This window comes from Penicillium lagena (assembly GCF_028827675.1).
Source record: "Penicillium lagena strain IBT 129212 chromosome Unknown utg000003l_segment0_segment0, whole genome shotgun sequence".
Taxonomy (NCBI): domain Eukaryota; kingdom Fungi; phylum Ascomycota; class Eurotiomycetes; order Eurotiales; family Aspergillaceae; genus Penicillium; species Penicillium lagena.
In genome coordinates this window covers 484,744-508,555 of record NW_026623224.1, presented here as the reverse complement: position 1 = coordinate 508,555, position 23,812 = coordinate 484,744, and the positions used below count along the sequence as shown (strand labels likewise).

Here is a 23,812-nt window from a genome sequence, read left to right as displayed (position 1 = left end):
TGAATTCGCCGGCTGGAATGCCATCTGGCCTAGCCCGTTTGGAAACCCACCCTGCGTTGGGCTATATACCACCCACCCCCTCCCCTCTATTCCGTTGCAAATAGCCTTTGATCTATTGCATGGCCCTCTTGTCACCCGTCCGTCGTCTTGCCGCGCACGCAGAACGATGTATCATTACGCTTGGTGTTGGTCGACCCACGGAGTTGCACAGAATTTTTTTTCTTTTCTTTGGCGCATATACGTTGGTACATTGATTGCATTGAATTGGCTGAATGAAAAAAAGACTCAAATTCAAATTCAGATTCAAATCTCCGGACTACTGTATTGTGTAACTATTTCCCCGGCTCATACCCGATCGCCTGCGACGACGTCACGAAATCAATTTTCCCTGCCGTGGAAACAAGGAATCCGGCCGGACCCCCCGTGGCCTTGGGATCGGGTCCGATAAAGTTATTCGGAAACCCTTCATCGAAGGGAACCACCGACTCCAGATGCTGAATCTGCTTCTCCGTCAAGCGGATCGATAACGCCTGGATATTATCATGCAGATGCTCGACCTTGCGCCCGCCCACAATGGGAAACACATTCGGCGCCTTGCAAAGCACATAAGCCAGTGCAATCGCAGTCACGGACTCAATGCCATGCTCCGCTGCAACCTGCGCCAACGCCTCCGACATTCGCTGCTCCTCTTCCGTCTGCTCACCATTCCCGAGCATGCTCCGCAATCCCTCGCCTTCCTTCTTACGCGCCGCTAGCGCCTTCGCGGTCTGGAACTTCCCACTCCCCAACACGTCCCACGGCGCAAGCGCCATTCCGAAATGCCGCGCCATAGGCAGGATGTCCCGCTCGAAGTCCCGGCGCATCACATTCCAGCGTCCCTGGTAGACGCTGAATGGTGTTTTGCCATGGGCGCGCGCGTACGTGTTCGCTGCAGACACGATCCACGCTGGCGAATCCGAGATACCGAGGTAGAGCACCTTGCCCTGCTCGACGAGGATGTGCAGCGCGTCCATGACTTCTTCGATGGAGGTCGTGTGGTCCCACCAGTGCAGGTAGAGGACATCAATGAAATCTGTCTGGAGTTTGCGGAGCGAGTCCCGCACGCTGACCATCAAGCTGCGCTTGTGGTTGCCGCAGAAGTTGACGGCCTTGCCCTTGCCCAGCGCGTGGGTGCGGTAGTCTGTCGTGAATTTGGTCGCGATGACCATGTCGTCGCGGTTCTTGCGCGAGACCATCCACTCTCCCAGCCAGGTCTCGCTCTGCTCGGATTGGTAGTTGTTCGCTGTGTCGATGAAGTTGCCACCCGCGGCGACGAAAGCGTCTAGTAGTTTGAAGGACTGTTCCTTGCTCATGCTGCCCATGAATCCGCTCCAAGCATCGCCGATGGACATCGCGCCTAGCTGCAGGGGGGACACACGGATGCCGGCAGTGGGGGACAGGATGCGATACCGGCCCAGCGGCGTGGCTGGCTCGGGGGCAGGGGCGAAGATTTCATTCATGGTGATATGATTTTGCGAGAGGATGGTTCAATGTGAGAGATTGTAAGAGTTGGGAGGGTCGAAGTTATTGCAGTTGACTCCTTTTATAACCTTTGTCGAATGTCATCCCCTCCGGACTTAGGGTTTGCACCGGAAATGGATAATGAACATGTTGACGGGAGATGATGTCAACGACCCAAAAATGCTCGGAGATTAGTGATGAGGTTCTGCTTATCCGCGGTAATTCAGTGCTAGTGATGGGCTCAGGAGAGAATGTCATCAGTGTGAAATGCCTCGGACATAGCGATTTCTGTTTATGTACATCATTTGGGGAGCAGGGTTAGTAGAAGGAAGCAGAATAAGCTGTTGTTCCTTCTCTAATCTCCGGCCACTAAGATCGCGACTAAACCCGGGATGGTTAGTGCCTGTCAGCAGGATTGTTCAGCGGATGTTTATTATGTGGGTGAGGCAATTAATCGATTGGATTGATTTATAGAAAGTGATGGTAGTGAGAAGAAAGTGCCATTGATAATTCTTGGTCTATGTTTCTAGTGTTTGCTTGTAAAGGGTGTCGAACTGCGGACTATATATTTGTTTTTCTCCCATTCCACCCTTATGCACTATCCTCCGGAGACGTGTCCATCAGCGGTCGCCAGCGAGACACCTGACATCATCTTTCGGCCAGGATGCAGGTGAGTCAACAGGAGAGAGTACATCAGCAATGGCTGCAGACTGCTGCCAGACAAGCAGTCTTCGTGCGAGGGAGGGGCCAAGGGTAGACCTGGCGATGACCCTGTACCCTAATTGTGAAAAAAGAATTTTTTTTTTTTTTTGGAACACAGTGTATTATTCCGATCATCCCTCTAGGAGACCAGGCGAATTAATTTCCTGACCCTTTCACTGACCGTTTGAATCGCCCTTTTCCTCCACATATTGCCAATGTCCTGGCAAGCGGTAGTGGCCGATCGGAGCAAGGGGTGAAGCCCTTCCACCCTGCCCCCAGGCCATCCTTGCATGGTCTCCTGGCCGACTCAGTCTGGGCCGGTGCGGCTGAGCGGGTTCACACACTAACAAGATCGACCAGCCGGTCGATCATGGTAGTCTGATGAACCACTGACACTCGCTACGGAGCATTCCACGCACCACATGGCAAGATGTACTGACACTACAAGATGTACCCTTGGATGTATGTCCTCCTGTCCACGTTGGATCGGCAAGGTTTCCCTGCCTGCAGGACAAATGGCCCAGCTGCGTTGCCAATCTGCGCTTGCCTTTTAACCAGCCCTCGCCCTCCCCCCCTGACTCTCTTTCTTTCTGATTCTGATTTGCCTTCTGCTGCATTTCCCTTTTTTGTTTTCCCCGTCCGACTCGGCAGTTTACGACAATGTCCACTTTCTTCAAGGCAGAGTCGCCTAAGGACTTGGGCTCTGACCCTTCATCGGCATCGGCGTCGGACTCGGATGCCCTCTCGCAGAAGAGTAGAGGGAAATCCTCCCAGGCGGCTAGTGAGAAGGGGAGTCAACATGAGAGACAGGAGAATTCCTCCAAGGAAGCTGTTCAGGACTTGAATAAGGAGGCTCAGAGTGCTTCGACCGATAATGTTTCCGCCTCGAGCAATCAGAGTGACAATGGAGATGCACAGGCTCCCCAAGATGATCAGGAATATCCCTCGTCCTGGAGACTGACCCTGATCACCATTGCATTGTGCCTGTGTGTGTTCTGTGTGGCTCTGGTAAGAATGCATCTATCTCTACCTCTATCTATGTACTAATGAACATTAGGACAATACCATCATCGCCACCGCCATCCCCAAGATCACCGACCAGTTCAACTCCCTCAATGATGTAGGCTGGTACGGAAGCGCCTACCTGCTAACCACCTGCTCCGTGACCCTGATGTTTGGCAAGCTCTACACCTTCTACTCCACCAAGTGGATCTACCTGTTGGCCCTGTCCATTTTCGAGGTCGGCTCGCTGGTCTGCGGCGTGACCCCCAGCTCGATCGGCTTGATCTGTGGCCGGGCCATTGCTGGTCTGGGTGCGGCGGGTTTGTTCTCCGGTTCCATACTCATCATTAGCCAGAGTGTGCCGCTCGCTAAGCGGCCTATGTATACGGGACTCGTGGGGTCGATGTTTGGTATTGCGAGTGTTGCCGGTCCACTGTAAGTTCTTCCTTTTATTGTCAAATGATATCGCTAATATCTATCTTGCAGAATGGGCGGCGCCTTTACCGACCATCTGACCTGGCGGTGGTGCTTCTATATCAACCTACCCATCGGCGCAATCACCTTTTTTTCGTGCTGGTCTTCTTCAAGGCTCCCCGTGCCATCAAGAAGAAGAACGATCTCCCCTGGCAACAACAGCTGGCGCAATTTGACCTGCTTGGCTCCATCTTCTTCCTCCCCTCCGTCATCAGCCTGCTACTCGCCCTCCAATGGGGCGGCACCAAGTACGACTGGAACGACCCGCGCATCATCGCGCTGTTCTGTGTGTTTGGCGTCGGCATCCTCATCTTCGTCGGCATCCAGTACTGGGGCGGCGATCGGGCTACTGTGCCCGTGCGGCTGATCAAGAACCGGAATATCTGGGGCGCCGCATGGTATGCCTTGGCCATTGGCGCGGCCTTCTTCGTTATTACCTACTATGTATGTGCTTGTTTTTCCGGCAACCTGCGGGTGAAACTAACCATATTTTAGCTCCCCATCTGGTTTCAAGCCATTAAAGGCGCCACGGCCATGAAATCCGGCATCATGAACCTGCCACTGATCATCTCCGTCGTGGTCGTCTCCATTCTCGCCGGTGGCCTGGTGACAGCATGCGGCTACTACACGCCGTTCATGCTCGCCTCGTCCGTCATCATGACCATCGGCGCTGGCCTCCTCACAACCCTAGAAACAAACTCCAACCACTCCAAGTGGATCGGATACCAGGCGCTATTCGGTATCGGGCTCGGTCTGGGCATGCAGCAGCCCATGCTGGTTGCCCAGACAGCACTCAAACGCGAAGACGTCCCCAGCGGCACGGCGATTGTCATGTTTGCGCAGACGCTCGGTGGCGCCGTGTTTGTTTCGGTGGCGCAGAATGTCTTCCAGAATCAGCTCGTGCATAACCTGCGCGAGTATGCGCCTGAGGTCGATGCTAGCCGTCTCCTCAAAGTTGGCGCGACCATGATCCGCACTATCGTGCCTGGTCCATTCTTGCACCAGGTTCTGAGCGCGTATAACGATGCTGTCACCCAGACCTTTTATGTTGCTGTCAGCATGGGTGCTCTGTCCCTCGTCGGGCCGATCTTCATCGAGTGGATCTCCGTCAAGGGCAAGAAGCCCGAGGTGGTCGCTGTCTAAGTTAGGATTGTGAGGGTTAACGTTCCTTCATGCATATTCTTTGCTCTCTCTGAGGCTGTGCTGTCCAGCCCACATACGTTTAGTGATAATATCTGTTGTGTTGTGATGTTGATGTTGATGCTGATGTTGATGTTTTGGATCCGTTTGCATTCTCTTCCATAACCACCCGTCCCGTTCTGTCTCGCTTCTTTCCTTTACTCTTTCTAGGATGATAAGATAATACAAAAAGACCAAAAAAGATCTATCTAGACCACCGCGTACAGACTCAGATAAATGCCCCAGATCACACCGCAGGCACTCCCAAAGACCACACGGCGGTCCACAGGGACGACGGTGTACATCAGCGAGGACACGATGGGGCGGTATTTGAGTCGAGCAACCATTATAGGCGGGAAGTCCTGGAATGTTGTCAGTAAATAGTCCTATAAATAAACAGCACCCGTCTGTCCGTCTGTCTGTGGGTAGCACAGTACTGTGGGACAGTGGAAAGGACCTGAGTAGACAGTAGAACGGGAAGAGTGATAAATCTCACCTCAATAACCAGCTCCCAAGTCCTCACAACCCCAATCCCCTTCAGTACATTAATCAAAATAATAAAAAGCACAATATTCATCACCGACCCCACCGTCTGATCGAAGATAAACTTCATCACAAAACTATACAGCCCCGACGAACTCTGCGAGCGAGGCGCCCATTGCGCAGATTTCTCCCGCCGATGGTGGCTGGGTAGTCGCGCGCCGGCGCCCCCGCCAGCAGCGGCGCGATACCAATCTCGTGGCCGATCGCGCGTGGAGAGGGAGAATGGTGCTGTGGATAGGCTTGAGGAGAAATAGTCGCGCAGTGACGAAACGGACTTGGAGCGTTTGCGCGAGCGATTCCTACCCCGACTTCCCCGCAGCAGCAGCAGCAGCACCAACACCAGTCCCAAAGGCGGGACAGCTCAGCGCGCGACGGGAAGCCTGGGTATCGTGCCTCCAGGGCGCGTTGCCAGGCGAAGTTGATGGGAACGATTAGGATGCCATAGGTGATGAATTGGAGGAGGGCGAGGGTGTTGAGGGTGAAAGGGTTCTGTTTTTGGGTTGGCACAAAGGTTAGTTGTTGATTCGATTGATATCAGGGGGACGATGGGGGATATCGGACAGGACTCTTGCGTTGGTCAATTAGTTGAGCGCAGATGTTGGCCAATGCGTTGAGGATGGTCGATTGAACGAACGTCACGGTCAGCGCGGAGGGCATTGCGGCGCCGCATTGTACATTTGAGTCGGTGGTTAGTTAAGTGTGGTGGCCGCGGTGGTGGTGGTGAAGGTCCATCATTGCCAAGACACCGTGTCCTTGTGGTGTTGGCACTAATTAACTCACGAACTACAAAGATACCTACAACTACACCTATTCCGGAGAAAACACCATGGAGCATATTTATGGATCACAGTTACTTCACTTGGTTATCTGTGGCGAAACACCACATTCGGCCCGTTCTTCGCACTGGTAAAGTGATCCACCAGCGCCAAATGGCCCTGCTCGTCCTCGCCCACCCGGTCCGCCAGCGCCATCTCAAACAGAAACACCAGTCTTGCCAGCGTCACCCGCATCTCCATGAACGCCATGCTCTTGCCAATGCACCCGCGCGGCCCAATGCTAAATGGACAGAATGCCCGGCGCGCCGTGTCAACCTGTTCCTTGCTCGTGGTCCATTTTGCGTCGGCCACTTCGCACCTCGCACCCTCGATCCACCGTTCCGGTAGGAATGTCCCCGCCGCCCGGTAGTATGCCTCTTGTCGGTGGATGGAGTATGTCGGCGTGCCGCAGTTTGTGCCGGCTGGCAGGAACACACCGTCCACCACCGCTCCGCCGGCCATTACCTCGCGCGGAATTGCGCCGGGCACGGCGGGTGCGAGACGCAGTGCTTCGTCGAGGACTGCTTTCAGGTAGACGAGTTCGTTCAGCCGCGCGCCGCTAACAATCTCTTCGACTTCGTTGAACGCTCCGCGCACCTCGGCGCTTAGTTTCGACAGCGCCCCTGGCTGGCGCACGAGGTAGAACAGCGCCGCGGCCAGCGTGGTTGACGTCGTGTCGCTGCCCGCGATCATCAGCACGTTCGCCTCGCCCCACAGCTCGGGTGTGCTCAGTCCCTTGCCCGTTTCCGGGTCCGTCGCGTTGAGCAGGTAGTAGAAAAAGTCCTTTTTCGCTTCGCGGCCGGCCTGAGCACGCTCTTTGGCCCGCTCGCTGGCTTCGACCCGCGAGTTCATGATGAAGTTCCATCGGTCGCGCGTTAGCTGTCGAATGAAAATCTGGTCCAGGTGCCATCTGTCCAACGGCATCCAGAGCCCGCACTGCGAGGGACGGGTTAGCTAGTGGTCGGGCTGGGTCTGCTGAAGCAAATACTCACCACATAGTGTCTGTTCGCGGCGCGATCAACAAGCTTCACCATGTGTCTCTTGCCTCGTGAGACGAGCATGTCAAAGCTCTTCCCGAAACACAATTCGCCCATCACATCGTAGGTCAGGTAGCTAAACCAATCGCCCATATTGCGCACGACGGCTCCCTTCTTCTCTTCTCCAATATCATCCCCATCAGAGTCCCCCCCATCATGCCCCGCCAGCACAGCACAAAGCTGCCGAACATGCAAGAGCATAACATCCTCCATCCCCTTGAGTGCATGGTCCGAAAACGCCTGGCTCAGTACCCTCCGCTTGCGCCCATGCATCGTCTTATCGATCACATTGTGCGTGTTATACACAGTCTTGATGGCGGGGAAGGCATTGTAGAAATCAGCCTTCTGGAGCCGCTTCCCGTGTCCGTAGATGTCGTGCAGGCCACGGTCGGTGTTGACAGATATGAAATTTGGGGCTGCGCGCACATGGCTCCCGTACTGGGTGTGTAGCCTGTGCAGCCACAGGTGGCGGTCGCCTTTTAGGCCATGGTATAGCTGTACCCAGGGTGTGAGGCCTGCGAGGAGTGGCCCCGGGATGCGGCGGAGGGGGTGGAAGAAGGCATTGTAGATGGCGTAGGCCAGGGTCTATCGCCAATCAGTTCCGGATTCCTCATTTTGAAGGGAAGTCACATACCGCCGCGACTAGCAGAACCCCCGATCCACACGCGACCCTCGTCAGCGACAAACACTCCAGTACCGGTTCGACGAGCATCGTACGAGCATATACCTAGTTTTGGCGGTGTGTCGTTTCAGTCAATCAATGAATGCTTGGGTCTTTAAGGAGACTCGGTGGCTGCCTCCCGTCTTTGGTTTTATACTCCCGCCCGAAGATACCCGCGCCCAACCGGGGGTCAATGACGACGCACCCGGATTTAGTCACCTCAGCTTATTCTTTGTAACGATGGAGAGGTGCTCGGTTAGGGGCGGTCGATTACCTCGTGGGGGGTTTTAGAGGATTGTTTTGCGTATTTTTTTGTCGTGGGGTTCGTTAATAGCGGGGGGCTTGCATTATCTTGCATGAGTTTAGGTGTTGGCTGTGGTGGGCTGGAGGTCGGCAGATCAGGAAGTGTTCCGGATTTGAAAGGGGATGCTACTCTAGGAAGGAGAACAGGGATTATCCCCGTTCTCAATAGTCGATTGGAATTTCGCTGCAATTATGAATGGGTTGCATTGACATAACCATAGTCCCGGAAGGAATCATACTTGGTTGAATGAAATGATCTCACCGGATGAAGCTATCCACCCCTCGAACGGCTCTTTCAGGTATTTAGGGCTGGCTTTGATACCGCCACTACCCGTCCTGGATTAATAAAGGCGGATCATAGCTTTTCAAAGTGCGTTTTATCAGACAACTATCTCGATTTGCGCGTCCTACTTTCACAGCATAGAGAAAGACCATTCTGAACTCTTGGTAGTATCTTCATTCCTCGAGCCCAACAGACGATAATGGTTTCATAGGAATGAACATCACTACCATTCAAATGGCACTTCTTTGCGTTCTTACAACATGGCGGAATGGAGGTGCACAGGTGGGCGCTGACACCTCAGGCACCAATCGAATCTAATAGAGATCGATTTCAGGCACCTTGTAAACAGCTAATCCAGTGACGACTTCACAGTACTTCGTACATAAGTGAAAGTTCATTTTTTCGGTTATCCTGATCAGCCACATTTGACGAGCTTAGTCCCTCGGGATCTGGGTACCCAATCTGTCAGAGTACAATAAGTCCGACAAAAAGCAGGTTTAGCTCTAACGACGTCTAAAGTGGCTAGCAACAAGCTCGGTTCCAGCTGCGTAGATGTATCAGGACTTTTTCCGAGGGTAGCGCAGTAGAATCCAAGAGATTCATTTTCGGGGGTACATGGTCAATTGGGTCAAGTATGCTTATTTGCCTAACTACGTACCTTGCTATCCAAGCCATTGTTTGGTTCTAAATATAACTTCACCTATAGGTCAATTACTACACGGCCAAAGCGGGTATTGTTGGGATGACGAAGGGAATTGCTAGGGAATGGGGACGGCATGAGAGACAAAGTCTTTATAATATGCATTTTTACTGAGATGAACAGGTAAAATGTCCGATGCAATGCAGTTGTCTACGGTTGGATGGACACTCGCATGACTCGGCCTCCTGAACCAGGCCAGAAGATGATAGTGAACGGAAACGAGATTAGTGTCGGCGTCGCAAAGAGTGCAAAGAAGTTTAGAGATACTTCGGATATTGCCCTAGGGTGTCTGGGAACCGCAGAGGAGGCGGCTGGGTGTCTGCTATTTCTCGCAAGCGACCTTTTTAGTTATGTAACAGGGCATGTATTGGAGTGCAATGGAGGGCGCTTTATGTGACGGAAATCCGAAAAGCCTAGATAGGCGCCATGGTTTTGAATTTAGAATTTTGCTATGCTTACAAGAAATTCCAAGGTACCTAGACGAATATAGACTGAATCAATAGCCCGTAAGAGCTTCGGGATCCGTAGCCTCATTCGAGGAGAAAGTTAGGCTAATCACATAGGCCTTGGCCCCGGACCAACAGCCCTTTCACCGTGGAAACCCACCATGCATGAAAAGAAATAAGAAAAAGGTAAACTCGTCCGATCGCATTACTTTAGTAAATGAAAAGCGCAAGGAGATAAGTTTTTAATAGTGCAAGGAGATAAGTTCTTAACAGTGCCAGGAGATAAGTTCTTAACTCCGCACACTTCCCTCATATAACACTAACCAATACTTCGCATTTCTCTACGCTCAAAAGGCTAGGAGAAACGAAAATGGCAGCAGCACGCCCCACCTGGCTGATCACTGGAGCCTCATCTGGTCTGGGTAAATCGCTTTCTTTGGAAGCTCTCAAGGCAGGCTACAAGGTCATTGGAACCACCCGTGACGTCGGCAAGGCTGAAATCGCCCATCCCGAATTCTCGGCCAAAGGTGGCATCTGGATAGGTATAGATCCTGCTCAAAAGGATGCATACGATCAATTCGCCAAGTGCTCTCAGGAACACAATGTGGATGTCCTGGTCAATAACGCGGGTTACGCGTTCATTGGCGGTGTTGAAGATACCAGGTGCGTGGCTTCGGGATACTCTTTAGCATGCTGGGAACAACCTTGCTGATTGAGGTCATTACAGTGAAAATGAAGTGCGAGATCAGATGGAGGTCAATTTTTATGGGCCACTTCGCGCTGTTCGGGCGTGTCTCCCTGCCATGCGTGCAAGAGGTTCCGGTCACATTGTCCTGATTAGCAGTGGTGCTGGGTAAGTTGATTGGTTCATTTCTCGTTCTTTCTCAGCCCACTGTTTAACGGAGAGATTGCACGGAACCAACAGATTCATCGCCCGCCCTGCAAGAGCCACCTACTCTGCCAGTAAATTCGCCATCGAGGCTGTTCACGAGTCACTTTCCCACGAGGTGAAGACACTTGGTATCAAGGTCTTGATAGTGGAGCCGGGCGCTTTCCGTACGCCATTCTCCAGCCGCATCATTATCCCAGCTCAGTTCGAGAACGGCTTCAGCGAGGGCTACAAGGGTACTGTGGTAGAGCAGATGGTCGCTGGGACTCGACAGATGATGTCCATTCCCGGCTTTGTGAAAGGAGACCCTGATAAGGCGGCACGGGCAATCATCCAGGCCACCGTTACAGGCTACGACTATCTTCGCATGCCCCTGGGAAAGGACTGTGTGGATGCGTTGGAGTCCAAGATTGGCGAGCTACAGAGGGACCTCGAGGCTACCCGACCCATCGCCACCTCTACAGACATCGATTGATTGGAACACGGGCTGGGCAATAGCAATGTAATGTGTGAATCGCTCACAATCCAATACGGAGAAGCATACTTTCTTTTACCTGATTTCCAGTCAGCTCGCGTGCTGGTGTAAAGCGGGACAATGATATAGATCCCAATTAACCTATGAAAAAAATGCATTGTCCTCTGGCCCCCACCCGCCCCTGCGCATGGACTCTCCCCGCATTCTTCACCGTCTCAATTTCCCCGGGGTGGACTGGACTCTTTTGTTCGGCAAGGGTGTCACAACGCTCGGGAGTGCGACTCTCTGATAAACTCTTTTTCAGGATGACAACATGACCCACGTGCTCTTACCAGACCAATGGCCCCTCTTGGGGGTCACCACCTCATGGGCCGCGGCCCTCATGGTGGTGATTATCTCGAGTTTCTATCTATCTTCAGCCAAGCTGCACCCCCAAGAGCCGCCCGTCATTACCAGTGTGGTACCCTTTGTGGGCCACCTGCTCGGCATGATCGTCAATGGTGGGCGCTACATCAAGTCCATAGGGTAAGCAGGACCAGCCCTGGCATACGGGAAGCAATCCCCCTGATTCTGACCAACTCTATCAGGATCACCAATCGCGACAAGCCCATATTCACTCTTCCCGTGCCCCGATCGCGCATCTACGTCGTCACGGACCCGGTTCTGGCGGCCGCTGTCCAACGGGCCTCGCGCGCCTTATCCTTCACCCCTCTCGTGCCAGATATCACCAAGCGCGTGCTGGGGCTCGACGATGCCACCGTCGCCGCCGTCCGCCAGAACTTGGATCCCGAACCTGGCGACGAGCGGCGTGGCTTCCTGGCTGACATGCACGACATGATGTATCGCAACCTCGGACCCGGCGAGGCGCTGGAAAGCCTGAGCTCTGGCGCCGCTAATGAACTGAGCCGCCAGATCAACACTTACGTCGCAGACCTGCAGTACCGACAGCCCGGCGGAGCGCCGACTATCAAGGTCGACCTGCTCGAGTGGGTGCGCCACTTTGTAACGGTCGGTACGGCGCAGTTCCTGTACGGGCCAAATAACCCCATCGCCGCACACCCAGAGCTAGAGCAGGCCTTCTGGGACTTTGATCACGGTCTCGGCCTCCTGCTGATGGGCCTCGCGCCTTCCATCACCGCACGCAAGCCGTACCGCGGGCGGGAGGCCCTGGCGGCCGCCTTCACCGAGTACATCACCGCTGGCCATGACAGTGAGGCGGCAGCGATCGTACGCAAGCGTGTCGCCATTGCGGAGGAGTACGGCTGGCCCGCCTCCAGCACTGCGCGCTCAGAGCTGTCCTTTCTGTTTGCGGGTATCGTCAATACGGCCACCACGACCTTCTGGGTAGTGCTGCAGATCTTCGCGCGGCCGGAACTGCTAGCCGCCGTGCGCGGCGAGCTGGCCAAGATCACGGGTGAGAGGGAGAGCGAGCGAACGCTGAGCTTGGACGGTGTGAAAAACGAGTGCCCTATTCTACTGGCCGTTTTCCGCGAGTGTCTGCGGCTGGGCTCGAACAACTTCTCAACGCGCCTCGTGAAGACCGATACAATGTTGGCGGAGCGGTACCTCCTCAAGGCGAACTCAGTGGTCCAGGTCGCAGGCGGCGTGATCCATGCCGACAGGCAGATCTGGGGCGACGACGTGGACGTCTTCAACCCGGGCCGTTTTCTCAAGCCGCAGCAGGGCGGGTCGGCAAGGCCGAGCGTCCACCCGGCGGCATTCCGGTCGTTTGGAGGTGGTAAGACTCTCTGCCCTGGGCGGCACTTTGCCACGACCGAGATCCTGTCTCTCGTGGCAATGATTGTGTTGACCTTTGACTTGGAGGCTGTCGGGGGTGGGGAGATTGTTGTGCCTGCTCCGGACGATGGTGTTTTGCCTGTGCACATTCTAGAGCCCAAAGCGTCTGATGCCGTCGAGGTCGTGGTGAAGCTAAGGAGCGATGGCGCAACGCCGTTAAAGATCGTTCCATGATTATCACCGAGGGATCAAATCGATATTGTCCTACATGGTGTATACCTTATGGTCATTCTTAATTATAATTATCACAGAAAGGGTGCCTGTGTAATATAGGTATGAAGGTAGCACTTATTGCTCTATCTAGTTTAGCCCGCACCCCCACTGACCCCCACGCGCCCACGTCTCCACGCCCTGCGATGAGCTAATACTAACCGGCGCAAGTCCGCTCGCCAGTCACTCGGGCCATGATCCCGCCGAGGTTCCGAGCGGGGACAAGGCCGAGTGATTCTGGCGCACCCCGCGATTGTCCACCAGAAATTGTTCCGTCCCTCTTCCCTACCTCCCAGACACTCACTCAGCATGCCATTCAACACCGCCATCCGTACAGCGCTCAAGGGCCCATCCGTGGCCTGGGGCTTCTGGCTCACGTATGTTCTTATACCCAATTCTAGGATTCGTTTCGACTAACTCAGATTCTTCCCGCACAGGCTCCCCAGCGCCGCCGTTGCCAAAACTATTCTGCACAGATCGTCCGCGTCCCCCGCTGACCGATTCAGCTGGGTCCTCGTCGATGCCGAGCACGGGCTGATCTCAGACTCGCATTACTATGAGGTACGTTTCTGTTTCTAGCCTCCTATGCATCCAGCAAACTAAACTCAACCAGCTCAACAACGCCGTCGGCGCCGAACGCGCAAGCCCCATCATCCGCGTCCCTTGGGGTGAGGAGTGGATGATCAAGCGCGCCCTCGACGCAGGCGCTCATGGCATCATGACACCCATGTGCCATTCCGAGGCCGATGCGGCCAGGATTGTCAGTTACGCCAAGTACCCGCCTCTGGGGACGCGTGGGTACGGGCCCATGTTTGCCACGCACTCTTTCCCGGAGGTCATGCCCGGGAGTGACCATGATGACAACGCCAATGATGGGGTCATGGTGGTTGTGCAGATTGAGTCGCGGTCGGGTGTTGAGAATGTGGAGAAGATCGCTAAGGTGGATGGGATTGATGTCCTTTTCATTGGTGAGTGCGATGAGATGACTCTCAGTTTGTTTGAGATGGAAGATTTACTAACCCTTTATCAAGGTCCCTTCGACCTCGCCAAGCAAATGGGCGTCCAGCGTGGTGGTCCAGAACATGAAGCTGCCATCCTGCGCACTTTGGCCGCTGCTAATGCAGCTGGCAAGAAGGCTGCCATCTTCTGTACCAACGGTGAAGATGCCCGGGTCCGCGCCGAGCAGGGCTTCCACATGATCTCTGTCAACACGGACGTTGGCGTTATTGGTGATGGAATGCAGAAGGAGCTGGCGACGGCTAAGGGCACAGCTGCGGCAGGTAAGAGAGAGGGATATTAGATTCTTTGTCTCATGGGGACGAGGTCACGATTTCTACTGTGTAGGGAATCAAATGAGCGCGTTTAGATGACTAGTACATCATTTTGAGTCTTGAAATAAGCCACCTAGGTCTATTTGAGCTAGTTCAGGCGCCCCGTCCTCAACCGTTCCTTCTTGGTGGTACCTTCAGAGAGATAACAACCTAAAATTGAACCTGAATGTAGCGGACAATAACTATGGCACAAATGATCAATGCTGCTCGAGCGTGTCCGTGTGTAACCCTTGAGACTAAAACACCGTGATGCGGTTCTCAGACTCCAAGGCGAATTTGAGATAAGCACTCGAAATATCAACTATAACCGTTTTCAATCGAGTCCATAAATGGCGTGATATTTAGACTGCCAGCATTCGATTCTTACCAGGCATGGTTGAGTATCTGCTCGCCGTAAATCATCATCGAGTCCAGCTGATAGACCGACATGTGTCGGAGGCGGCGGCTGAGATGGCCCTCTGGGTTGCTGAGTATGTGATTCCAGCGTCGCCCGGACATAATGATCCATTCCACAGGCGACTCACGATGCAGCCGCAGAGCGAGACACAATACTGCGCACGGTCAATGGTCGGATCCAGTTGTTTCCGGCAAGAGCCTGGAATAGAAATAGGGTATCGAAAATGAAATATTTGACCTGCCGCTCAGGTGTTGTATCCGTGCAGCCCACCATCAAGAATCCACTGCTCGTTGTCATCATTGTCGTCTTGCACGCGCCTCCACGTCTGTGTTCGCTCTGTCCGTTCCGTTTGGTCTGGGGGTTTACCTTCCGGCGCACGCCAGACAGGACGCATTAGTCCTCCAGCAGCGAGAAGTGGGTTCCGGCTGAACGCATGTCCACCACTTGAAGGTTCTGCCGGACCCTCTTCCGCCGCATCATAAGGATCAGGCTCACTGGGCTCCGGTGTTGGCTCTGCCGCGGCAGACTGATACACGCGTCGCACCTTGCCGCCCTTGATATCCAAGCTCATCACCGTCTTCTTCTTCTCCCACTCCGGACGAGCCTTGTCTTCCATCTCGCGCTGGATGCGCTGCTGCTTTTTCAGCGCTAGGGCCCGCTGCGCTGGACTCATCCATAACGTTGAGGCGACATTCGGTGTCTCAAAGTCGGCTGCTTCATCAACAACTTTTGTCCGACGAGCATTCTGCGCTTGGAATTGAAGTAGCCTGTCACGGTGTGCCTTGGCGGCATCGAGTTTGCTCGGTGACGAAGACCCAGAAGTAGGTCGTGGGCCGCCCTCGTGATGAACGCCCTCATTATGTGCCCGCATCTTCTCCTGGCCGCGCTCGGCGCGTAGTTCACGGATCATGCTTTGCACTTCCTCTGCGGAGAGAAGAGGGGTGCCACAGAAGGAACACGGTTGTAAACCCTCCAGCGAGCAAATAATTTTCCCACAATTGAGACAGTTCGGTGCGGGATCAAATAACGGGTGGATTGTGGCGTAGCAACTGCATTTCCGCCTCTTCGCGTCCAGCGTCGGATTGGTGGACAACTCTAATGCCGCGATGGCGGCCGTCAGGTCCGAAATGTTGTTCGTAGTGAGCGAATCGCTGCCCTTGGAGGAACTGGCCGAGCCTCCCTGTCGGGCGGGCTTTCCTGCCTTCGAGCGTACATTCGGCAGCATGTCGGAGAGCACCGGTCCAGAGGCCGACGGCGGTGCCTTCATTGCCGGCATGGGCGACTGAACACGAGAGGAGGAAGCGGATGAGCCATGTGATGAGGATCCCATAGCAAACACTGGCTTGAGTTGTGAGGATGACATGTAGTCCTCCTCCTGCTCGGCCTTCTTGTACCCTCCACCCACATCGCCGTAGTTGTCCGGTCGTCGCGGCGGACCGGTGCTGTGAAGTGGTGCCTTCTTCTTTTTGGTCCGCGTTTCGGTACGTGTGGGTTCGCTTCGTGAAGAGGAGTCCCGGCGGGCGTTGAACGAGGCGATGAACTCGAGGGCGGCGGGGGAGTCGCCCAGGAGGTTTTTCAGGTGGTCGGCGCTAGCATCCTTGGGCAGACTGGCAGCGTAGTCGATGATCTGCACGAGTGACTCTTCGTCCAGGGGAAGGAGTTGGGAAAGTCTGGGAGTGGCCCAGGCAGTGAGGGCCATATTGTTGGGAAAGGTGAAAGTGGAAGAGAAACGAAGCGTGTGCGGGAAGTAGTTCCCACCTCACCGCCAGCAGGAACTACGTAGTTATGGAGTTGATCACTTATACACTATACTAACGCAATCAAGATGAGGGAGCTAATGGAGTAAAATAATAATGCAGAATACGATGAGACGGTGGCCGCCAGAAATGATGTGTGAAATGGGCGGGCGGATTGCAAGTCCAACGAGAAGATGTGTTGATGTCTAGTTCGGGGACCCACGAACAGTGGCTATTTCAATGGCCTCTCGCGAGAATCAAAGATCGCAGGGAAAGAACGGCTAAATGCGAATAACACTTCCTCGTATCACTTTTAAACCTTGCTCGGCTTTGTTAGAAGGCCTAGGCTAGCAACAAAGGACTCCATCTCCCAGAAGAACATTATCGGTATCTAAGACTATGAGATGCAAGTGTTCTACTCGCTAAGGCATTTGTCGATGGTCAGATTTTTATTCAAAAATGCGAAATTGGCACTAAGGAAGTTCCTATACATAGGCTCGATTCTCTTCAAGGACTTCTTCCACTGTGAATACGAACAGCCTGAAGGAAGTCTTGAGGTCCGTCAGCTCCAAAAAAATGCTCTGTAAACCATTGGCCCTTCTCAATTGCAGCAACCGCGCGAGGTAGCATCGCCTTCTCATATTCCACAACAGCAGATTCCAGATTATCAATTCCATGCTTGATGATCTGTCTGGCCAACTGAACACTATCGCACAAGGCATTATTGACACCATCTCCGGTGGGTATGCTAGAAGTAGTAACTCGTCAGCAGAGTACAGTCGTTGATAATAGTCATCTTACGTTAAGTGCGCAGCATCTCCGACCAGTGTCACTCCGGGGGTATGTATCCAGGGCATGTCCTTCTTTGGCGTGGAGTACAACGGCCAAGAGCGAAAACTCCGGTTGCTGAACTTGATCAACTCTGCAAACTCTGGAACCCATTCGGCAAACTCATCTTGTAGCAACGATTGCCATAAAGCTGAAGCGATTTCAAGATATCAAGGTCAATTTCAAATTTCATTTCAAGAGGCTTCGTTTTGACATCCCTATACAGTGTAGGAATTGCCGCTGGAGGAATGAATGGACACATGAATGCTGCGAAAAAACAAAACAGGTTTAATTTTGACAACGAAATTCAAAAGGGGTTTAGTTTTTCTATTTGCCCCCAAAAACACCAAAAATAACCGAACTTCGACAGCTCTTAACTCGACAGCTATACAAATTAATAAGATTATGATTGAAGAGTTAGAATTAGCTAGTCAGAATACCATACTCTAGTATTTTGTTTATTTTAATGTGGCTGTTAGTTGAAGTCGGATTCTTTTTCTAATGGTGAAATAATCGAAAGAGTGTAGGTGATCGCACCAGTTTCGGGGAGGGATGGAGTCAAATACAACAGGACTTGGATGCATCGGGCCACGACTTTCTTAAAAACATTTTGGGAAAGGCCCTGAGGCCTTGAGTCTACCGGACATTGTTGGAGATAAGTCGGTTGGTGCGCCTTGGTTCACAAAACTATAATTTTTGCCACTTACTCGGACCAAAACCCTAGAGTGGTCCATTCCATCTTACTTCGGATACCATAGGGTGTCACATTACGCCATATTTCATTGATGGAATCTGTGGAACACTGGTTTAAAGCAGCCAAGGCGTGGATTCGTCTGCGCGTTAAATAGTCACAGGACCTTTACCGTTTGGATTTGGAAGCTATGTATCTAGAACGTCTCAGAATACATAGTTATAAATGACCGTACTGGTTACCCAGAGTCAAGTGATACTCATTTTCTTCTAGGGGTACCCTACCAACTGTATTCACCACACTCCATGCGGTTTCAACCTCAACCTCTAGTGGGAACAAAAACCGTGATATGGAAGAGTCATTTACTCCTGATCAGTTATTCTCTATTCGTATTGCTATACGCGCAATGTCGACCATATCTCTTCTAGCATCAATTTTCATCATCACCAGTTTCACATTTAGTTCAGCATTCCGCAAGCCAGTTCACCGATTATTATTTTATGCGACCTGGGCCAATACTATATCAGCTATAACCATGTTAATTAATACAGCACCCACAGACTGGCTCACTGTATCCACAACGCTGTGTCAAGCTCAAGGATTCCTTATCCGGTGGTATGAATAACAGGGGTTAGAGATTCATGTCCTCCACTAACGAGTGAGTCATGTCAAGGTTCATACTTGCGGACCTACTTTGGAGTCTATGCTTGGCCTGCAATGTATACGTCACAATTTCCGGGGTTATAACGAATCCCAGTTGCGGACACTGGAGTGGAGATATCTAATAGTCTGCTACGGACTTCCACTTGTTCCTGCAATCGTACTCTTGTTTATTGAGAATGGAGTTAAAGGGAGAGTATATGGCCCGGCTATTGTAAGTACACCGCGGACACTCAAACTGCATCACCTTTTCTGTTAAATTCGCAACTAGTTATGGTGCTGGATTCGCCCATCCTGGGCATATCTCCGTTTCGTGCTTGTTTACGGGCCTGCGTGGTTTATGATTCTGCTATCTCTGACCATATATACTCTAACAGGAAAGAAGATTTTTCTGATACGACAGGATCTGAGGAAGGTCCAGCAAAGTCAGGTATTAGAATCAACTAGATCAGCTAGGTCCAGACAATTGGCGCATACGCCCTCAAATAATACGAACAAAGCTGCCTGGGCATACTCCAAATATGCTGTCTTATATTTTGTCAGTGCACTTATCACATGGGTTTGTCTATTCCGTTGCTTTCTCCTTATTTGTCACCTAAGAGAAGCTAATGCCAGAATTCATTTTAGGTCACTGCAACGGTCAACAGGCTGTACGCCATTATCAAACCCTCCGCACCAAATTTTGGGCTGAACTTTGTTGAAGCACTCCTACTTCCGTTGCAGGGGTTCTGGACCTGTATGATCTTTATTGCAGTTTCCTTCAGTGCTGTCAAAATAATTCTAAAGAAGAGAGTGCGAATTTTCTCGAAACATGTGGATGTATGTGAAACTTGAACAGAGCCTTTCTCGCTGCACATGAAATTTATTTGTGAATAATACGAAGTACATAATAAAATGAGCGATGCTAATGTGGAATTCGGTATGAATCAATTCTGAGCCATCCAATGAGTACTCACGGAGCACTCGCTGAGAATCCGTTGTTGGAGCACTGCCCGTATATAGGTCACGTGACCGCGGGACCGACCTCACTTAGTCAGCTCATAGTCTAGATAGTTGGACTCACTCCGGGGCCCCTTCTAATTGGACACACACTCACCAACATCCGTCATCTCTCACGTGACTGTTGGAGCTGTTGGAGCAACTATCCTCACTGAAGATCGCACCGCCGGACCTCAGGAATGGACAATATTGGTGTTCAGGCAGCCGCGGGTCCACAAGAGACACCCAGAATAGGAAACTGTTCAATACGGATGAATGGGTAGTCCACAGCGGGAAGCCCGTATCAGGAATCAGCCGTCTGTGGGTTATCATGAGTACGATTGATGAGATCAGTTGGGAATCAAGACAGTAGAAGTTGATAGTTCAAATTGGTAAATAGGAAGATGCTAAGACTAAGAGATTTTGCCGAACCAAGACCATGATAAATCGGGGACGCGGTGGCAAGCGTTTATCAGTCACACAATAGAGCGTTCAAGATAACCGTAGTCAGTTCAGTTCAGCTTGGAGAATTTCTATGAACTACGGCTTAGTCCCATTAGTTGAACTGAACTATAGTCTCTGAAGTCTTACTTCTTCGCAGTTCTGGAATCCATATCTTAATCTCTAGCAAGGTCGTCCGACTATATCAGATTGAGTTCCACAGACGGGGGCGTGGGCTCCATTGAAATACGGTGGATCACATTCATGTGAATAAAAGTCATCTTGGACCCTTGAATCCCTTTATTTCCTGAGCTTACCCTGCCAACTCGAAGTATCACTCAATTCGTGTTTTTTTTGCCACAGTTCTAGTGCCTTATTCACCTGCTCTTCATATCACGCAAGTTAAGCCTAGCTCCCTTATGTAAGAGTTTTAACTCCCACTGAATGTTAAGGACGCTCATTCCGGCGAACGTTAATAAACTCGAACTATCAAAGATTTTGAGTTTAAGTCAAGCCATGCGTCCCTACATAACCTTGGAACCGAGCCGCCACACCACGTGCTTCCCCATAGCTATACCGCATGGATCAGTCTGGATTGAAAGCCTGAATAATTATAAATTTATAGTTCATGCGACCTTGGAACTGTTCTGCTGGTTACAACTTAAAAGTGGTTTCAAGTAATGGTTTTGGGAATGGAGGAAATGCTACAGTATCCGCGCGCCCTCACCGCTCGCTGACGAGGGCCCGACTTCTCGGGGGCGGGTACTCATGATCACATGGCAAGTCAACCGCATTTCCCTCCCCTTCTTTAGATCTTTTCTATAGCGAGTTGAGCATCTAGTGATCATGCGTATCTATTTAGAGATAGAAGCAATTGATGGACGTGGTCGCGGATTTCGTAGGCTTGAAATGCTCGTTTAGGGATTGTTGGTGCGAGATCGTCTGGTGTCAGCCTACAGTGGCACCGCAAAAGTCTGAGGCCCCTGAAGTATCGCGCGATTATTCTGCCAGCAATTAGCGTCCACATCACTCAAAATCTACTATTGCTGGACGGTATTTACCGTATAAGGAGGCGGTAAAGAAGGGTACTTTGGGGGTCACAGACTTTTGCGGCGCCACTGAAGAGGCCCACGGGACCTTTACTTCGGAAATTCGTATCTTCGAAACAGGGATCCGGTTCGACCTCAGAATCGGAGGAAATATGAAATTCGACTTTGTGAGCAAGAGTAAATTCTTAAGGAATGCGTACAGTATTTCATTTAATTACTAAACTCAATGTTGTCTTGGGCTTTTTGTTGTTGTGGGGGGGGGGGGGGGGTTGTAAACCCAGCGAGAGGAGATTTGATCTTCTAATCCCCCTTTTTTATGTAAGTAACTTCAAGGTTTGTGGGCCAGACTAGGAAGTTGGCAGTCATCAATTGAACTTTTCGAGACTAGAAACAGCCAGCAGCGTTTATCGGCAATTTCCTGCGGTTGTAATTGTATTCAAGTGACAGGAGATTTCGAATGGCGAATAAGAACGGTAGCCCAATGCCAGGCTTGCGCTTGCATTTGCCGTTCTGATATTCCCGTCCCTTCTGCATCCCAAGATCGTTTGGCGCTATCTTATCGAGGGTGGATTGCTGTGATAGGCCAGCACGTTTCAACCATGGTTCGAGTAGAGCTTAATTGGCTTGGGCAATTACTATACCTATAATCCGCCAGAGTAGGAGGCGAATCGTACGATTCTATAAGAGTAGACATCGTATCCTTTCAACTTTTGCTGTTGTTCACTTATTGCCTTATCTTTGATCCTCAGGGTTGTCTCTAATTCACCATCTCCATCGTGCACAATCAGTTTTATCCAAAATGCAGGGCGGCGACCCACAGTCCGGATACAAAAAGGAAGACCATTCTAGCGATGCCTCGTCTCTTGATCCGAGTCCGCAAGTTTCAAGTGAATTCAACGAAGCCTTTTCTCACAGTAATGCTGTGGGGTTCGGAGGTCATCGCCCTCGTATGCATAGTTTCAGTATCTGGAAGTCTTTCGAACGCCACAATCCGGAAGACCGCCTATCAGGACCACCGGGAAGCTCCGCTGTTGCAAAGGTCTATGAACCCGGAAAGAAGAGAAAATTCAAGGAGCGGATGCAGAACGTCGAGAATGAACGAAGTAGGACAAAGCGGCTGGAGGGCGAGGGGAAGGAGTCTAGCAACAAGCTACTGATTTTGAGATCGGAGCCAAATATGGTGTGTTGCCTTTCCTTTTACTCATCAATAATTATCCTTAGCGAAATGGGCTTGGCTAACACACTGCACAGAAGCGTAGGGCCCAGAATCGTGCCTCGCAAAGGGCCTTTCGAGAGCGTAAGGTCAAGCATCTGCAAGATCTTCAGAGAAAGATAGATGAGCTACAAGAGTCTTCTGACTTTCTAGGTCAAGAGAATAGCTTGTTGCGTGCCCGAGTGTGGCAGTTGGAAGTGGAAGCCCGTGAGTATTGCAAACGGTTATCTTGGAATACCGGACACAATGAAGTATCCGCAATGGGTGTAGTTCTAAGTCCATATTCCAAAGGAGCACAGGGTGTGCAAACCAGCGAATATGTGCGTGGTTTCCAGCAGTTCGATGACCTCTCCGGGGAAATCCTCTTCAGTAGAGGACAAGCAGGCAGCAATGGCCTGCCTCAATCCAATGACAGTGTCCATTGGCATTGGTGTTGAAGGCTTTCTGTTTTATTGAGATTAAATTTAGCGGATTCCTAGACCTCTACAATCTTCATCCCTGTACGTCGAAAGATGTCTCTGGCGCGCTCTTCTTTGGTATCCATAGTATTGATGCACTACTCGAGAAGGGGGAGTAGGGTTGCAGAGACGGAACCCCACGCCCGCGTCGCATGGCCGACCAATGCTTCAGAGGGATGAAAAGATGGGTTGTCTATTACAAGTACAGATTTAGGCTCAGGCCATCTTCCGCAGTGCTGGAGAAGTTGTACGACGAGATTTTCGAACATAGGCGCATCAATTGAACCGCGGAAGACGCATGAGAGAACGATCTTATCTTGCGCATACGCAGGCAATACCTGATTAATCTTGCTTTTACCTTGAAATCTTTAGCTCGCCATGCCGAAGCCATCAGTTTGCTGGAAATTTGCTTAGCCAAGCATAAACAAATATTAGGGCTGAACCATTCAGATTATGTCTGTCAAACATTGTTGGAATGGGAAACGGACGAGCTAGGGTGAATGCGCAGATAAAATAGAAAATTGAATATACCATATTTTCATTCATTTGCTAAGCTCCCCAGAACGATCTTGCCATCATAAATTGGCTAAATACGTACTAAGAGAAAGAGCTTGCCCTCATCACTTTGGCGAACGTTGTTGCCAAGAGTGAGGAGGGTAATGACTGGAAGATGTCACGGAGCAAGCTATGAGGGCGACCAGGTAGAGAAGTCTTGATGGTACTAGTATTTCACCTTATTTATGATACCCAAACTCACGTGATACAATGCCCTGAAACGAACGAAGTGAGAGGAAGGAACTAATCAACGTGGATGTACGTGCGCGTGAGACGTTGCAAAAGAAGTGGCTTAACTATATATGGACTGTACTGCCACGCGCGCCGCACATTCGCCCCTGCTCACCCTGGTACCTGCATTATTGTTGCCTACTTCGGACTGGCCTGTCTTGACTTTAGGGTTGTAGGGCTATTTCCGCTTCTTTGAACTCGTTATCCTGTTATGATTGCTCCGAGCAC

The 23,812-nt window shown here is 51.6% G+C and overlaps 9 protein-coding genes across 9 annotated transcripts; 6 read left to right on the top strand and 3 right to left on the bottom strand.

Moving 5' to 3' along the window:
* Positions 1-332: 332 nt before the first annotated feature.
* N7510_005337 (uncharacterized protein) lies at positions 333-1,499 on the bottom strand (the record flags this gene model as incomplete). The annotated part of the gene is made up of 1 exon (XM_056977263.1): positions 333-1,499. One exon carries the CDS (start codon positions 1,497-1,499, stop codon positions 333-335), a length of 1,167 nt encoding a protein of 388 aa, XP_056833295.1.
* A 1,363-nt stretch (positions 1,500-2,862) lies between these two features.
* Positions 2,863-4,821, top strand: N7510_005336 (MDR family MFS transporter; the record flags this gene model as incomplete). The annotated part of the gene is made up of 4 exons (XM_056977262.1): positions 2,863-3,210; positions 3,260-3,625; positions 3,691-4,122; positions 4,174-4,821. 4 exons carry the CDS (start codon positions 2,863-2,865, stop codon positions 4,819-4,821), a joined length of 1,794 nt encoding a protein of 597 aa, XP_056833294.1.
* Positions 4,822-5,066: 245 nt separating this feature from the next.
* On the bottom strand, positions 5,067-7,964 carry N7510_005335 (Cytochrome P450; the record flags this gene model as incomplete). Its single annotated transcript, XM_056977261.1, has 6 exons — positions 5,067-5,219; positions 5,354-5,708; positions 5,759-5,889; positions 6,282-7,151; positions 7,208-7,837; positions 7,887-7,964. 6 exons carry the CDS (start codon positions 7,962-7,964, stop codon positions 5,067-5,069), a joined length of 2,217 nt encoding a protein of 738 aa, XP_056833293.1.
* Positions 7,965-10,015: 2,051 nt separating this feature from the next.
* On the top strand, positions 10,016-11,009 carry N7510_005334 (SDR family oxidoreductase; the record flags this gene model as incomplete). Its single annotated transcript, XM_056977260.1, has 3 exons — positions 10,016-10,308; positions 10,373-10,498; positions 10,571-11,009. The coding sequence occupies 3 exons, from the start codon at positions 10,016-10,018 to the stop codon at positions 11,007-11,009; spliced, it is 858 nt and encodes a 285-aa protein (XP_056833292.1).
* A 187-nt stretch (positions 11,010-11,196) lies between these two features.
* N7510_005333 (cytochrome P450) lies at positions 11,197-12,980 on the top strand (the record flags this gene model as incomplete). Its single annotated transcript, XM_056977259.1, has 3 exons — positions 11,197-11,284; positions 11,345-11,534; positions 11,597-12,980. The coding sequence occupies 3 exons, from the start codon at positions 11,197-11,199 to the stop codon at positions 12,978-12,980; spliced, it is 1,662 nt and encodes a 553-aa protein (XP_056833291.1).
* A 345-nt stretch (positions 12,981-13,325) lies between these two features.
* On the top strand, positions 13,326-14,316 carry N7510_005332 (HpcH/HpaI aldolase family protein; the record flags this gene model as incomplete). Its single annotated transcript, XM_056977258.1, has 3 exons — positions 13,326-13,393; positions 13,454-13,577; positions 13,630-14,316. 3 exons carry the CDS (start codon positions 13,326-13,328, stop codon positions 14,314-14,316), a joined length of 879 nt encoding a protein of 292 aa, XP_056833290.1.
* Positions 14,317-14,988: 672 nt separating this feature from the next.
* Positions 14,989-16,443, bottom strand: N7510_005331 (C2HC5-type zinc finger protein; the record flags this gene model as incomplete). Its single annotated transcript, XM_056977257.1, has 1 exon — positions 14,989-16,443. One exon carries the CDS (start codon positions 16,441-16,443, stop codon positions 14,989-14,991), a length of 1,455 nt encoding a protein of 484 aa, XP_056833289.1.
* Positions 16,444-18,702: 2,259 nt separating this feature from the next.
* Positions 18,703-19,493, top strand: N7510_005330 (uncharacterized protein; the record flags this gene model as incomplete). Its single annotated transcript, XM_056977256.1, has 3 exons — positions 18,703-18,873; positions 18,931-19,218; positions 19,287-19,493. 3 exons carry the CDS (start codon positions 18,703-18,705, stop codon positions 19,491-19,493), a joined length of 666 nt encoding a protein of 221 aa, XP_056833288.1.
* Positions 19,494-21,926: 2,433 nt separating this feature from the next.
* On the top strand, positions 21,927-22,917 carry N7510_005329 (bZIP transcription factor; the record flags this gene model as incomplete). Its single annotated transcript, XM_056977255.1, has 4 exons — positions 21,927-22,307; positions 22,379-22,547; positions 22,632-22,709; positions 22,820-22,917. The coding sequence occupies 4 exons, from the start codon at positions 21,927-21,929 to the stop codon at positions 22,915-22,917; spliced, it is 726 nt and encodes a 241-aa protein (XP_056833287.1).
* Between the last annotated feature and the right edge of the window lie 895 nt (positions 22,918-23,812).